Genomic DNA, 17,205 nt, shown 5'->3' on the forward strand with positions numbered 1-17,205 from the left:
GCAGATTTCTTCACAAAAATAATAAAAAAAAAGAACATGAGCCTGAACCAAAGATGATTCCAGATGGCTCATTTGTTAGCCAAGCAAGGAAAGTTTTACGAATGATTGCTTAATCAAATCACTTTTTATTGCAAAAATAAAAATGTGCTCATAGAGAATGAACTTGACCATTACTCTTTTGGTCAGAACAGATTCTTGAAGAACTGAAGATATTGGGAACAATCAACATTTTGAGTGGTTTCTTCGACTGTGGCTCTTGATGAATCAACAGATGCAACTGATGTCACTTATTTGTTTCTTTAAAGAGTTAATGCAAGATTTAAAGTTATTGATGAATAAGCCTCATCATGGACAAACAGGAAAGAATAATGTTCAATGAAGCTGAGAAAACACAAAGTCTAGTTTGTTGTGGAATCTGTTAAAATATGTTACAACTTATGTCAAAAATACAGGCAGAGAAGTAAAATATATCCAAGCACTTGGGCCCTCTTTTGCTGCTTTCCCAGGCTCATTAGCTGGATCAGAAGTGGAGCGGCCAGAATTGGAGCAGCCAGAACTGGAACCTGTGCCTATATGGGATGCTGGCACTGCGGGTGGCAGCTTAACCTGCTACACCACAGCGCCAGCCTGTGTTTTTTATTTCTGTCTCACCAATAGACTACATGGACTAATTCAAACTCCGTATGTATTTTTAGTGACTTAATCATATCTTATAATATCCATTTGAGTGAATTAAGAATAGTGATATCATTGTATGAACAGAAACTGATTTCTAGGAAAACTAGAAACTGAATTTCGTATCTCTCTGCCATGCCCCCATAATGAGAGATGTTCTTCTTCTGTATTTTGCCATCTCAGTAAAGGTGAATTCTGCCAATTTGGTTGCTTATGCCAGAATGTGGACATAGTCTTTGATGCCTTCTTATTCTTCTTCAAATGATACAATCTGTCTCAACAAATCTTGTCAATTTTATATTCCAAATGGATTTAGAATCTGAAATGTCATCTCTACAGCTACTATCCTAAACTAAACCAGCACTATGATAATCTTTCTCTTACATTTTTGCAAAAACATTTTCTACTTACTAGCTATTCATTTCTTTTTATGTTTTTTTTTTAATCACCCTCTTAATGAAACCGTTTCAGTGATCACCATCACATATGAGTATAGGTTAAACTTCAAAATACTTAACATAATAAAATTGATTTCCTATATAAGCTGACCTCTACCTTTCTATCATACCTATTTTCCTCTTCTTTCCCATCTTTACAATGTTTCAAGCAATAATAGGTTTTCTTGTACTTTTACAATGCACTCAAGTTCTTTTTCACCTACAACTTTCGGGTGTTTTTCCATCAGTAGTACCATTTTTATATCTTATATAAATTAGTTTGAAATCATCATCCAAGGAGCTCTTATTTCTTTATTACTATTTGTTTTAACATTCCTTTCTTCCTTCTATGGGAAACTTAATTTTATATGTGGGACTATTCTTTCAGATACTCCCCAGCATAATCACATGGCCCTAGCACTTGCTGAAAGTCAATTTTCTGAATGATGGCCTTATTAGTTTTCCATCCTGTTGATGAATTTTAGAAAAATCCAGGTGGGCATATTGTGATTGTTCTAATATATTTGTAGATTTCTGTGAAGTTATAGTTGATATTTTTTTGTTGTTTCTTCCTGGTAACAAGTACAGTATTGTTAAATTTCTTGGAGGCATCAAACATCTCAAAATTTTAAATGTCTTCTGTTGTTCAGACTTTTAGTGCATATCCTTATGATTATGACAAAATGTAAAAATTGCATCAATACTTCAAATTACTATGAATTATTAGATAAAGGTGTTGAAATCACTAGGCAGATCAGAGAAAAAAATTAAATATCTCACACATCACACCAGAAAAATTCCTGTTTGCAAAAAGATTGAAATATTAAATGATAAATTCAGAGAAGCAGTGATAGAAATAATAAAATAATATTTTTGTAGAATCAAGTGTGGCACTTAAACCTGAGGGACAAAAGTAAGCAAAGTAGAGAGAGAAGTAACAAAAAGATTAAAAAAATTTTTTCAACTCATTTCAAGAAGCCTATTATCTACCTATTATATGAATAATCAGTGCTAACAGATCCACCATATGGCATATTTGTGCACAAAGGATATAAAGAAGAAATAAATGCAATGACTTTCAACATGATTAGAAATTAAAACTGTAGGAAGAAAAATTTTTCACCTATAAAATTGGCATAAATCCAAAGATTTAAAACAAATATTTTTGAAAGGCAATAAAGAATAAGACAAAATCATTATTCATAGAAATGCAAATTGGTACAAGCTTTCTGTAGGGTAATATGTTTTCAATCTTTTAATATTTGTTTTAATGAATCTTCAAGGTTAGTTCTTATTCTTGGCATGTTTTTATTTCAAGTTATACTAGAGATCCTAGATAGTACAAAAGGTAGTATAAAGAGAAAAAGTATGTAATGTTTAGAAAGGAAGAAGAAAACTATATTGGCACATTATATGATTATGTAGAAAATTCAGATAATTTCATGGGTTTTCATTCTAATTCTATATTTGGAAATTGATTTTAGTATGGTTAGCACAATTACAATTAAATTATAAAAATGTTCATCATATTACATTTTATACTGGACAAAACTTGAATTATAGAAAATAGAGTTAATATAAGAAAAGTAATTCATGACACTTAAATACATATTGATATACTTTACATATTATTTTAAAATTACATAGTTAAATATCATTCTTACAAGTATAATATTATAAAATAATTATAATTAGGTTTATAAAGGTTACATTTATTATCCAACTTAATTTTTACAGCTATCCTATGTGGAAATTCTCATGGTTATTTCCACTGTTAGATTAAAAAACTGCTTTAGTGCTTTAAATAATTTGTTGTGTTGCAATCTGGCATTCCTAGTTAATTATTGAGTGTTAAAAATAATTCTAAAAATGTCCATAAGTATGGATGCAACTGTCAGAAATCATTACAAATAAGTGCAGTTAGTATTATTATCATTTGTCTCTGGGTAATAAGAATTGGATGAATTTTTTCTTTTTACTTTCAGTTCTTTTCTCAAGTTGTAATGGGAATGGTTTTCTGACTATACAATGTAAACCATCTCATTACATAGAATTATATCAGAGACATTATCCAAAATAACTGCATAAGGATATCCTCTACAGTAATGGCAAGTGGTCAGAAAGTTTGTTTCTTTTGTTATAAAACTATGTACTTAATTTTATGAAAAATTATTCTATTAAGCTCTTCATTGTATTAACATAACTCCTAGATAATTAAATGGAAAAAATTATAGTTCTTGTGAGAATATCAGCTTCAAATGCCTGATCTACTGTTTGCTCACTGTATGATTTTGGGGTTCTCTGAACCTGTTTCAGCCTTTTAAAATGACTATAATAAATATAAGTAGTAAAGGGACTATGGCAACATTAATTCAAATAAAGTGTGAGGTATTTGGTGAATGCTGGAAGTTGGAGAAGAAACAAGAAAGCAAGGTAGAAGCAAATTATGTGTGGATTCCATGTATTCCTAGGAAAGAAAAAGCATGTGGAAGCAATGTGATGTTGGGCCTTGGAATTTTAGTATTTGTTCAAGGGCAGGATGAACTGACTCAGAATTGTTTTATACTTCAGAATAGGTCTAGTTTAGGTTATACAATCTTGTGTGTTGAGAAAAGCAGAACATGATACACTCTTAGTTTCTAGTCCCTTAATACATCAAGTTTCAATTTTTGTGTATTTCCATCAATTGCTTAAATGACTGAGATCCATAGCTCAATTACTACAGTAAAAATGCTCAAGAAATGTTATAAAAATATCCCATTTTTAATTTATACCCATTATTCTACTGACCTTTGAAGATAAAGAGGTCTGTATTTTCTTTTCTGCTTATTACTCAAATATTTGAAAACAGCACGTCACAGATTCTTACCTTAAATCATTGCTCACTTCTTCCCTTGAGCTCCTATAGTCTCTCAATCTGTAAATGCTCTGATAATACTTGCGTGTAACTTTCTAAATTTGTTTACCAATATTTGTCTTACAAAAGGATATTTCAGGTGCTGGTGTTGTGGCATAGCAGGTTAAGCCTCTGCCTGTGATGCCGGCATCCATATGGGCACCAGTTTGAGACCCAGGTGCTCCACTTCCAATCCGACTCCCTGCAAAGGTGCCTGGGAAAGCATTGGAGGATGGTCCAAGTGCTTGGGCCCCTATACCCACGTGGGAGACAGAAGAAGCTCCTGGCTGTTGACTTTGGCTTGGCCCAGACCCAGCTGTTTCGACCATTTGGGGAGTAAACTAGCAGATGGAAAAATCTCTCTCTGTGTCTCTCCTCCTTTCTCTGTAACTCTTTCAAGATTTTAAAAAATAAAATAAAAATAAAAAACAAAGATATTCCAAATGAAATGAGATCATAATGGAATAGTATGATACTATTTTTTGGTTAAGATGTACAAATCTAATTATATTTCTGCTAACGCAGTTTAAAGTGGTTTCTCACATCTTTTTTGCATACACCAGTGTGCACTATGGTCTCTCTTTTTTTTTTTAAGATTTATTTTATTTATTTGAAAGACAGAGTTACAGAGAGAGGTAGAGACAGAGAGATCTTCCATCCACTGGTTCACTCTCCAGATGGCTGCAAATGGCCGAGCTGTGCAAATCCGAAGGCAGGTACTGGGAGCTTCTTCCGGGTCTCCACATGGGTGCAGGGGCTCAAGGACTTGAGCCATCTACTACTGCTATCCCAGGCCATAGCAGAGAGCTAGATTGGAAGAGGAGCAGCCGGGACTAGAACTGGTGCCCATATAGGAAGCCGGCACTTCAGGCCAGGGCTTTAACCCGCTGCGCCACAACACCGGCCGCTCTCCCACTGTTTTTATAAGATGTTCTTTAATCTGAATCTGAATTACTTAATTAGCTATGCATTGAACATTACTGAAAAAATCAAAGAATTAAGATTTAAATGACTGAGTTTTAGTTCTAATTATATATGTGACCAAATACCTTTCAGTTTTGTTTTCCTTAGCCAGAAAGTGAATTTTCTCTTAGAATTACTTCACATGGATATCATTGAGGATTAAATTATTAACATCTGATAGCAATGATTGAAAATTATGGTCTTTTGTATTTTAACATTGGCAACATGCAAAATTAAAATAAAATAAAGTCACTAAATGAAAAATATTAAAGATGTTTAAAAGACTTATATTGGAGTCAGCCGAGATCCACGCTAAGCCTTGAATAAAGCAGTACCATGATTGAAATTCTGGTTGTGAACATTTGAAATGAATTAAAAAGACGAAAGAACCTGAAAATGGATTTGGGGAGAGGATTAGAAATTCAGGTCTCTCTACTTGGGAAGAATATCCTGAGGAAGAGTCCATTTAGGCTTTTCCGGTTGTAAAAGAATACTCTTAGGGATTAGTGAACCACGTTTCTCTATCTCTGCTAAAGCAATCCATTTTCCTCTATGCATGATAAATATCAACAAACCTAAGGGTCACCTCTGTCTCAGAGGTATGAAAAATGAAATGAAGGAGCAAGGAAGACTATGTGCTAGTAGGAATGACACCATTTAGTTATTCCTGCTGAGAGAGTTAGACTTGTCCAAAGGACGTTAAAAGGCCAAGATGACTTGATGTGTCATCTTTTTTTCTTTCTTTTTTTTTAAAGATTTATTTATTTGAAGTCAGAGTTAGAGTTAGAGAGAGAGAGGAGACAGAGAAAGAAAGAGAAAGAGAAAGAAAGAGAGAGAGAGAGAGAAAGAGAGAGAGAGAGAGAGAGAGACTTTTATCCACTGATTCACTCCCCAGATAGCTCCAACAGCTGGAGCTGCACTGATCCGAAGCCAGGAGCCAGGAGATTCTTGCGTCTCTCCCACACAGGTGCAGGGGCCCAAGTACTTGAGACATCTTCCACTGCTTTCCCAGGTCACAGCAGAGAGCTGGATTGGAAGTGGAGCTGCCAGGACTCAAACCAGTGCCCACATGGGATGCCGGCTCTGCAGGCAGTATCTTTACCTGCTGTACCACAGTGCCAGCACCTTTATGCTTATTCTCATTTTGTGTCCCCAAATTCACATCACAAGAAGTTTTTAAATGCCCACAATGTATGTCATATTGTGCATATTAGCAAATTAAATACTCAGAAAGGATGGGCCACAGAAGTGTCAATATTAATTTTATCAATAAGGAAGATAGAGTAAGTTTCGAGTTTGGCAGATTGTAATTTTAGGTCTAAGCTGCCTTGGTGCTCTTTTATCTTCCCCAAGATTTGCAACAGACATTGCAATAGCTGGGATTCACTCCAACAGAGCCATGAGGAGAGGCAGAGAGGATGTCTACAGGTTGTGGTTTCTCGGGGCTAGTGCCTTGTGGAAGGTCCTGCCGAGGGCATTCTTCACCTCATTATTTCTCAGGCTGTAGATGATAGGATTCAACATTGGAGTCACAACAGTGTAGGACAATGATAGAAGCTTCTTGCTCTCAGGAGAATTATTTGACTTAGGCCGGAAATAAGTGAGACTTGAGGATACATAGAAAAGGGAGACCACAAGGAGGTGGGAGGAACAGGTAGAGAAGGCTTTACGCTTGCCCCTAGCTGATGGAATCTTGAGGATGGCAGCAGTGATGCGAGTGTAGGAACACAAGATCAGCAAGCAGGGGATCATGACAACCAGAATGGTTCCCACGATGGCGTAGACCTCAAACAGTGCTGTGTCTGCACACACCAGCCTCAGCACAGGAGGGCTGTCACAGAAGAAGTGGTTCACCTTGTTGTCACAGAATGGAAAGCTGAAAAGCCATGTAGTCTGCACAGAAGCTACAGGAAAGCCTGGAAACCAGGAGGCAGCAGCCAGTTTGGCACGTGTCCTTTCGTTCATGATGACTGGGTAGTGCAAGGGACTGCAGATGGCTACATAGCGGTCATATGCCATGGTGGCCAGGAGGAAGCATTCAGCCACCCCAAAGAAGAAGAAGAAATACATCTGAATGGCACAGCCAAGGAAGGAGATGGTTGTATCCTGGGCAAGCAGGGTCCCCAGCATTTTGGGCACAATGACTAGGTTGAAGCCAATTTCTAAGAAGGACAAGTTTCTGAGAAAGAAGTACATGGGACTGTGCAGCATGGGATCTGCCAGTGTAACCAGAATGATGAGGCTGTTTCCCGTTAGGGTGACCAGGTAGATGATTAGAAATGTCAGGAAGAGCAATGACTGAATTTCGGTGGGTAAGGAAGAGAAGCTCATGAGGATAAACTGACTTACTCTTGTCCAGTTTCCAGCAGCCATAGGCATGGGCATAAATCCTGAGTGTGGTCTTGGAGAGAGGTTTTTTCTTGATGTGTCAGATACTGGATTTGCTTTTCATAGTCCTCCTTAATGTCAGGAAATGAGGAAGTCAGGATTTCAGATATAAGAGAAAGAGTCTTATTCCTCTAAGAATAAAGATACCAGAAAAAATGCCCAGAGTCTAAGCTCTGTGATGGACAATGCATCCTTCCTTATTATCAGACATTTTTATAATCTATTTCCCACATCATCACACTATTTCCTATTTCCCATTTCCACAAATACTACTTTTCTGCTGAATGATTACTTTTGTAATGGAGTTAACTGAGAGGGATTTGCAGACAATAGGGTAGAGTCGGTTTAAAAAAAGAAATTGGCATTCATATCTCTAATATATCTTCCTTTATCAAAAATTCATTCTTTTTGTCTCCTTCATAACTATCAGAATTAATTCTTATATCTATGGACTATACTCCAAAAACAATTTGATAGGGTATGCACTGGAAAGCAATGTATTTTTGTACTATATTTTTATTTGACAGAGTTAGACAGTGAGAGAGAGAGAGACAAAGATCTTCCTTCCATTGGTTCGCCCCCCAAATGGCCGCCATGGCTGGAACTACGCTGATCGGAAGCCAGGAGCCAGATGCTTCCCCCTGGCCTCCCATGTGGGTGCAGGGCCCATGCACTTGGACCATCCTCCACTGCCTTCCTGGGCCACAGTAGAGAGCTGGACTGGAAGAGGAGCAACTGGGACTGGAACCTGGCACCCATATGGGATGCCAGCACTGCAGGCGGAGGATTAACCAAATGAGCCACGGTGCCAGTCCCTGTACTATATTTCTTTTGAGATGACACAAAGTAGGAAAGGGAAGATGAGATGATGCATTAGGGTATTGTCATTTAAATGAACTTCCCCCAACCCAATGTGGGAACTATAGACTACTTAAATCACATGGTAACTTTCTGGCATAATCAGACTATAGAGAACAACTTTAGCAAGTTCCTCTTCAGATCAGCAAACATATAATTGACAATTAATTGTAGTAACTGCATTATGCTGTAATTTTGTTTTATATCTTATTTGTTATGTAAAATATTTTATAGTTTCTTCATGCATCTCTAAGTTCAATATATTTTTTTTTTTTTTTTTGACAGGCAGAGTGGATAGTGAGAGAGAGAGAGACAGAGAGAAAGGTCTTCCTTTTGCCGTTGGTTCACCCTCCAATGGCCGCCGCGGCCGGCGCGCTGCGGCCGGCGCACCGCGCTGATCCGATGGCAGGAGCCAGGAGCCAGGTGCTTTTCCTGGTCTCCCCATGGGGTGCAGGGCCCAAGCACCTGGGCCATCCTCCACTGCACTCCCTGGCCACAGCAGAGGGCTGGCCTGGAAGAGGGGCAACCGGGACAGAATCCGGCGCCCCGACCGGGACTAGAACCCGGTGTGCCGGCGCCGCTAGGCGGAGGATTAGCCTAGTGAGCCACGGCGCCGGCCTAAGTTCAATATATTTGTATTATATATATATATCATTGAAATACAATGAAGTCCTAGGCATTTTATATGCAAGAAGAATTCAGTAAAGAACCTTGGAGTAATGCAAAGAAACCTAGTCAAACTCTTACCTTTTATCATATAAAATTATTTTAAATACGGATAATGATTTAAATTTTGAAATAAAGCTGTGGAAAGTAACTTTATATTTAGTTTTAGATGCTGATGATTTTTCTAAACAATATACTAAACAGCATTCCCAAAGAAAAAAATGATTGTCCAGCTCAAAAATTAAATGATGCCAAACATTTTAAAACTCCAAAATAAAAAAAAGATTAAATAAAAAATAAGCATATGGCAAAACATTATTCTATTAATTTCTAAAGAATAGAAAATTAAACAAAAGATGCATAAAAACAGACATGTGGGCCCATATAACAGAAAGTTAGTTTAAGAAATTGGAAAGACAAAGTGAGAGCTATAAGTATAAAGTTCCTAGAAATAAAGGGAAAAATCATCACATTTTTCTTGATGATGAATTATTGGATGTGATTAAAAATGTATAAGCAACAAAAGCAAATTGGGCACAAACATACCATTTGTATTGATTATGGCAGATATTTCATATATGTAGTTATGTGGATATTATATGTTACAAAATTGAATGCTCAGTGGAAATACATTAATTTTTTTTTTTTTGTTGTTGTTTTTTTTTTTTTTTGACAGGCAGAGTGGACAGTGAGAGAGAGACAGAGAGAGAAAGGTCTTCCTTTGCCGTTGGTTCACCCTCCAATGGCCGCCGCTGCAGCCGGCGCACCGTGCTGATCCGATGGCAGGAGCCAGGATCCAGGTGCTTTTCCTGGTCTCCCATGGGGTGCAGGGCCCAAGCACCTGGGCCATCCTCCACTGCACTCCCTGGCCACAGCAGAGAGCTGGCCTGGAAGAGGGGCAACCGGGACAGAATCCGGCACCCCGACCGGGACTAGAACCCGGAGTGCCGGCGCCGCAAGGTGGAGGATTAGCCTATTGAGCCACGGCGCCGGCCCGAAATACATTAATTTTAAAACATTGAATTATACCCATCTAGAGAGAAACTGCAATTGTATTAATGTTAATGGTAATATCTTAGTGGTATAATTATTAACATTTAAAATGTTATCTTCATATTGCATATTCCAAATATTATTTACCTTATATATTACTTTGCATTCAGGTCAATAGACACAAATTGTATTGAGAATAAAATACTGATGTAACTCACACAATTCAAACTTACAAGACAAATGGAAAATTTGGAATAATATTTGTAGTAATTAATTCAGCAAGTAAAAAATGTTTAAATGATTTATAGACAGCTCATACAAATCATTAGGGGGAAAATGTCCCTCCCTCCAAAAAATAGAATGCAGAAATATTAAATTCACTGAAAATTCTAATAAGGAATAGACAGAATTATCCTTCCAAGGAATAAAATAAAAAATTTAAAGAAATCAGAAAACCTATAACTTCAATTGTTTTCATCAGATTTAGAAAAGCAAAGATAATCATAATGTTCAGTGCTAATGAGGGGACAGTATGATAGATAATATAATGGTTTTGGCTGTAAGTTAGTATGTTTTCTGTAAAGCAGTTTATAATATTTACATTAAGTCTTTTAAAGTATTCATACATTTTATTTTGAGAACCTCTTCAGAGTCTCTATGCCAATAATTAGAACCATGGACAGATTTCACATGTATACATATTCATTGTTGTATCATTACTGCATCAAAACTGGAACCAACCATTAATCCATGTATTACTATATGTTATGACCGAAGCATTGAAGAAAATGTAATGTAATAATACAACTCATTTGGAAGAACATTTATTGCTATTGAATGATATCTACCCTATAGTCTTAAGTTAAAAGTACACAAAAATATATGCAAATACCTGGCTCCCAATTTTATAAATACATGCATATAAAAAAAGACTGAAAGGATATGTAATATTTTAGTAATGATCACCTCCTAGTGGCAGAAAGATGGGATTATTTCCTTAATTTCATTTTGTGATTTTCTAAGTATTCTGTAATAAATGTTTGTTATATAGCAGCAATGAAAACAGTAATGATAAATATGAAATTTATGATTATATGTTGGTAACATCTCCTGAATATATGATACATTTTTGCTCTGCATTTTTTCATATTATTCTAACAACTGTCTTATTTATATCCACTATCATCCATCTCATATTGCTGATGGATAAACTGAAGTCATTTGGTAAATAATTCTATATTCTTTTTACATAGGCAGTAAAATGCAGAACCTGCATTCAAAATCATGATTGGAAATGTAAATTGAAAGTAATACTTGGATTTTTGGCAAAGCAGACACCATGTATACTGCAACATATCCTTAAATTTAATTGTTTTGGTAAACTTGCCATCCAGGTACCTTAATCTCCAGCAACACTGAGCTTCTTATCGTTTATTGATCAAATTGCTGCCTTTCATGGTTCGATACCAGAGGTTGGAAAACTTTGCCTGTTAAAAGCCATATAGAAAATATTTTAGGCTGTGTGGGCTGTGTGATTATTAATAATTACTGAAAATTTAAACACATAAGAATTATATAATATCATACATATAAGAAGTCACAACATAGATACAAAAACAAGTAATTTGGCAGCATATGTATATATATGTGGCTGGGTTTCAATACAACTATTTATAGACTTCAAAATTTCACATCTAAAGAATTAAATTTAATTTTCAAGTACCAGGAACTCTTGATTTTTAAAAATCATCTGCAAATGTAAAATCCTTTTAAGCTCATGAACTATATGAAAGATGGAGTTAGCCAAATTATACCTGTGAGTTTTAATTTGCTAATTCCTGCCCTGCCTTTGCTCATGACCTCATCTCTGGTTGCATGACCCCACTTCCACCTGGCTGACTTCCTTCTTCTCATCTTTAAAACTCAAATGTGTCTCCTCTGCTACATTTCCAGACAGACTTATTCCTATATTCTTTTAAAATACTTTACTTATTCAATTATATTTTAATTATCTATTGATATCTGAATTTCTGTTTAATGTGAAAAATCCTTCAGACTAGAGCTGCTTATTTTATTTTCAGAAGTAATTCCATGTATGACCAGATTAAGCCATTTATGTATGTTTTTGGATGAATGAGTATAAGAATAAATATATGGAGTAGGCATTTGGTGCAGTGGTAAAAATGCTGCTTGGAGTGGATGCCACATCCCCTTACAGACTACCTGGGTTTGAGTCTTGCCACAACTCGATTCTGACTTCACGCTATTGCACACCATGGGAGGCAGCTTAAGTAGTTAAGTACCTGCCACCAATGTCGGAAACTTGTATTGAGGTCCAGGCTCTTAGGTTTGACCTGCCCCTGCCCCTGCCTGGCCTCTTTGTGGCATTTTGGGAGTGAACCATTGATTGGAAAACCTCTGGCTCTGTTTCTCTGCCTTTCAAAAAAAGAAGAAGAATACATTGATTTCAGAAAGTGCATTATTTATTTGATTCTGTGCCTGCTCACCTCCTTCTATGAGCACCATTTTAACTGGAATCCAGCCCATTTCATGACAGATGTATGTAGTGGTGAAGAGGGTTAAGAAGAACAAAGAAGTAAAGATGAAAAGGCCTGTTGGATATCCCAGGGAACTTCTGCAAACTATTGGCCGCAGGTCGTGGGCCACAGATTCCGGTGGCTCTGGGAGCTGGGACACCCTCTCCTGTGGCTTCGCAGTCCCTCGCCTTGGTGCTCACTCAACAAGGCCTCTCATGCCTTATCTGGTTTTCTATAGGCCCAATGGGGAGCAGGCCTTGGTGGGGCCATCTGTAAGTGTGTATTGTGCACAGGAGCCTGGTGCTGGAGTCCGTGGCAGGGCAGGGGTTTCTGAGGCAGACCCAGGGTGCTGGGTAGTGGGAGAGGGGTCCAAAGTGGCAGACACTGCAGAAGCTGGCAGCCAGCCCACAGGCTCCTTGTCAGTCCCTCCAGAACTATCCCCCTCTGCCGCTTACACCCCCTACCCTGCTTCCGAGCATCTCTTTGTTAATCATTTGACTGTCCCAAGAACTGGAGCCTACTCTTCTAAGCCTTTCATAACCACAGTATTGACGTAAAGAACAAATATACCCTGATATCTCTTGAGTGTTCCACCAAGGCAAGTTTTCCTTGAGTTAATCAGTGGAAAATCAGCACCTGGTGGCATATAGATCCTGTTAAGTCTCCAGACTCTGTAATCTTCCTGACCCAGAAAAATTTAGAGACAAGAATTGGAAAAACCTGGATAATATAAATTTGGGGGGGGGTCTCAGATCTCATCTTTTAAAAAAGAGTTGATTTATTTATTTGAGAGGCAAAGTTACAGAGAGGGAGAGACAGGGTCTTCCATCTGCTGCTTTACTCCCCAAATGACTGTAATGGCCAAAGCTGAACTGATCAGAAGCCAGGAGCCAGGAGCTTTTTCTGGGTCTCCCATGTGGGTGCAGGTGCCCAAGCACTTGGGCCATCTTCCACTGCTTTCCTAGGCCACAAGCAGAGAGCTGGATCAGAAGAGGAGCAGTAGGGACAGGAGCCAGTGCCCATATGGGATGCCACTGTTGCAGGTGGAGGCTTAGCCTGCTATGCCACAGCGCTGGGCCCCCTCAGATCTCACTTATCATATGACACAGAAAGGGAAATGAGGTTCAAAATAGAAAGGAACCTAGAGAATCTTCCCAGAATGTATAGATAGAATTAGATGTTCCCTCAAAGCTTGCTGAAACCTTGTCCAGCTGAGTAACTGAACCTGATCAGGGCCCCTGGTTGATTTGTTCCTTGGTAAGGAGCCTTACCTGTGTCCAGTACCTGTGTCCAGTAGGGCCATCTGCTTTGATCCCCTCTGCCTCATGCCTGTGCTTCACACTTGTCCTTGAGCATTTGAAGAGTTCCGGCTCTGTTTCGGAAGAGCCGGAGGAGAAACCCAGGAAGTCTTATTCCCTGAATCATTATCAGCTACAGCTGGGTTTGCTCACGGTTTCTCTCTCCGTCAAACAAGAGTGAATCGGTATATGGGTTGGCCATGCTCCCTGTTCTCACTTTAGGAGAACTATTCCCAGATGTGCCAACTTTGTCCTCAGGGCCAGTTGGAGAGCTGGCACCTGTGTTTTCCCCTAGGTATCTCTGGGCTCACCTAAGTGCCTTTTCCTTCTCTTTCACATGGGGACCTGAACTTTCTCATATCTGCTGTCCTTTGAGGCCCTAAAGAATGTCAAATGCCAAGAGGATGATTGTCAAAAAAGGAAAACCATGCTACAGGGGAGTTGGGTTCTATAGACAAAAGCACAGAAGTTCTTGACTCTAAGTAATGTAAATTTAAAGTCAACTTTGGAACTCACTGACTTGGGATGTTTATCAATCTGTTAAACTTTGTGTTTCAGTCTTCATATTGCTCAAATATAATAAGGCTTATTTTATAATATTGGTATGATTAGATTGGATATATTAACATTGATATATTATTAATATTGTTATTAATATCGATGTATTATTAATATATTAAAATTGATATTAATATATAATAACATATATAAATACCTCATGTTAATAATGTAACCATAACCTATCATACAACCCATATTTATTCAACAAACATGTATTGAGTGATTACTATATGGCAGGCATTGTTCTAGACACTGAGACATAGAAATTAACAACAAAGTCCTTGTGGTCATAAAGCCTGACATTTTAAAAATAGGCAATTTAGTAGACAAGACCAAGTAATTACTGTAAATAAAATCCAGGAGGGGAGAAATGGGGAACTGCTGAAAGGAGTCAGTCAAGGAAACTTTGTTTACTATAGGTTTTTCTTTTGTTTGCTTTTTGGCTAATATTAAGCGGGTGATCGTTAAGGAAGATGTATAAACAGAAGATACAATGCCTTGTTCCAAGGTTGATCAAATGAATTGAGGCTTTCCAATCGTGCAGTGGCTAGTGAAACGTACAAGCCAGAGATGATGATTGAGCCTTGGAGTCATACAATTTAGGAGAGGAAAGATTATGAGTTTTTCACTCTAACACAATTTTAATCACAAAAGAATGAGAAATTATCTTAATTTCATGAATGGGGACAGATTAAAAATTGAAGATTTTCCCACTGGAATCCTATGTAACTGTGAATAAATCATGTATATGGAATAACTCCCAGATAAATATTTATATGAAAAATCAAGGGGGCTGGTGCTGTGGCGCAGCAGGTTAAGCTGCCCTCTCAAAGTGTTGGCATCCCATATGGGCACTGATTCAAGTCCCGGCTGCTCTATTTCTGATCCAGCTCCCTGTTAATGTGCCTGGGAAAGCAAGCTCCTGGCTCTGGGCTTGGGCCTGGCACAGCCCTGGTCGTTGTGGCCATTTGAGGAGTGAACCAGCAGATAGAAGATCTCTCCTACATTTCTGTAACTCTGCCTTTCAAGTAAATACACCTTAAAAAAGAAACATCAAGGTAAAATACATTACATACACATCTTACAAATTCATGTATATATAGAAGTGAACATCAAACAAAGATACATATAAAATATGAGGACAGAAATTTCTGTGAAGAAGAAATTGTCAGTGGTCATTGCCTCTGGGGCAGGAAAGTAAGCGTTTGAGGGAGTCAATATGGAGAAGTTCTTTGGATTGTGTTATTTTCTATGTAATTTTATCGTTTGTATTTATTATTTTTTACAGAAATGAGACATGAAATAAGTCAGAGATTTTATTCTGCTTCTTCCCTTGTTAATCTCTATGGTTATTATCCAGAGGAAATATTAAAATTACTCCATGTTCAATTCTATGTTATGAGAAGGAAACAAGATAAAGTACCAAATCCTGGCAAATGCCATAAATGGTAACAGTTCATCATGACACTGTCTAACCTGGGACTTGAAGTTGGCATATGGAAGGGAAGGAGGATTAACTCTGGGTGTATGATGACAACTGCGTTTTCTGTAATCACATTAAGGTTTTGCCAGCATGACTTCTTTCTTTTCCTACAATACAACAAACTCTTTCTTGTCTTAGGGCATTTGCATGAGTGAATCCACTTAGTTTTACGATTTTCTTAATTTGTCCCTAGTTAATTCCTACTCAATTTTCTGTTGTCACATCCTCAGAATGTACTTCCCTGATGCTCTTCTATTAGGACCCTTAAATTTTCTTTCTAAGAGAATAGTATTCCTTTCATTCATAGCAATTTAACAATATTCCAGTATATTTTTACTTGTGGATTATTTGCTTCCCTTCTTATTGGGCTGTAATGTCCCAGTGCAGGGACTTCTTTGGTTCATCACTAAATTCAGCATTTAGGAAGATTGTGTACTAAGCACAGAATCTGTGAGAATAGTGAAGAGTCTCTTTCCATAATAATCCAGAAGTAAAGGTCTAGGTAGGCTAGTGGCAGTAGAAATGAGAATGGAAGTTGAAACAAAGGATGAGTAAGAACAATTCTGTTGAGGAAAAATGAGCAGGATTTGGAGATTACTTGAGTATTTTTATGATAGCAATTATCAAACTGTTTTCATCTGATTTTTTTTTGTTTTCTTATTACTGGACCAGCACCAACTAGAAAGTAGCATGTTTTTCTTTTTAAGATTTATTTATTTATCTGAAAGGTAGAGTTACAGAGAGGCAGAGAGAGAGAGGTCTTCTATCTGCTGGTTCACTCCTCAGATGGCCACAATGGCCAGAGCTGCCTGATCCAAAGCCAGGATCCAGGAGCTTCCTTTGAGTCTTCCCACGTGGGTACAGGGGCCCAAGGACTTGGGCCATCTTCTACCGCTATCCTAGGCCACAGCAGAGAGCTGAATCAGAAGTGGAGCAGCCAAGACTCGAATCGGTGCCCATATGGGATGCTGGCATTGCAGGTGAAGGTTTTACCTGCTACACCACAGCACCGGCCCCCATAAAGCAGAAGCTTTTTCATCATTATACCCCAAAGACTCAATGTTCAACTGATTTTGATAGAATGTAGAAATGAATCAATCAAAAATTGGGTACAAAAGATGGGTAAATAATATGAGAAAAAAATGATAATTGGAACAACAGGTCTTATTGGTTTTTATTCTGAGTGATCCATGGGTTCATAATGTCACCATGTAGGAATGCTGCAAGAAAGGTTAGCGTTGTCTTAGGGTTTGTATGTGATGCTAAGCTAACAAGCTCAGCATACTCCTGACAGGTGCAATCCTTAATTAACGTTCTCCATGGTTTGGACTTTCATGCCACGTGACCCACAGCGGCATCATTCATATTTCTTTTGGTTATAGCCAAAGTACCCTCATATATCACATAACTATATAAACTCTTTCCAAATCTGGGATTCAGTAGGTATTCA

General features: G+C 37.8%; 2 protein-coding genes across 5 annotated transcripts in view; both read right to left on the reverse strand.

The window, feature by feature from the left end:
* The window catches only part of OR10A4 (olfactory receptor family 10 subfamily A member 4), a 55,594-nt gene extending 41,781 nt beyond the window's left edge, over positions 1-13,813 (reverse strand). Inside the window, exons 1-2 of one of the 2 annotated variants that reach the window (XM_089311248.1) lie at positions 13,685-13,711; positions 11,275-11,363 (exon numbers count right to left, since the gene is read on the reverse strand). The gene's annotated coding sequence lies outside the window, so the exon portion shown is untranslated. Of the gene's footprint in view, positions 1-11,274; positions 11,364-13,684 lie in introns of both variants that reach the window. The other variant, XM_002708778.3, reaches the window with a different exon arrangement.
* Positions 5,799-13,814, reverse strand: LOC100341145 (olfactory receptor 10A5). Of its 3 annotated transcripts, XM_089311250.1 has the most exons (3): positions 13,685-13,737; positions 11,275-11,363; positions 5,799-7,430 (listed from the first exon to the last, which is right to left on the reverse strand). In XM_089311250.1, exon 3 carries the CDS (start codon positions 7,354-7,356, stop codon positions 6,394-6,396), a length of 963 nt encoding a protein of 320 aa, XP_089167376.1. In that variant the 5' UTR covers positions 7,357-7,430; positions 11,275-11,363; positions 13,685-13,737; the 3' UTR covers positions 5,799-6,393. The 3 variants fall into 3 exon arrangements, with proteins under 3 accessions (XP_089167376.1, XP_002708632.4, XP_089167377.1); XM_002708586.4 differs by lacking the exon at positions 11,275-11,363 and having other exon boundaries at positions 13,685-13,814; XM_089311251.1 differs by lacking the exon at positions 11,275-11,363 and having other exon boundaries at positions 13,698-13,801.
* Between the last annotated feature and the right edge of the window lie 3,391 nt (positions 13,815-17,205).

This window comes from Oryctolagus cuniculus, chromosome 1 (genome assembly GCF_051225735.1).
Source record: "Oryctolagus cuniculus isolate XC-2025 breed Fujian yellow rabbit chromosome 1, ASM5122573v1, whole genome shotgun sequence".
NCBI classification, from domain to species: domain Eukaryota; kingdom Metazoa; phylum Chordata; class Mammalia; order Lagomorpha; family Leporidae; genus Oryctolagus; species Oryctolagus cuniculus.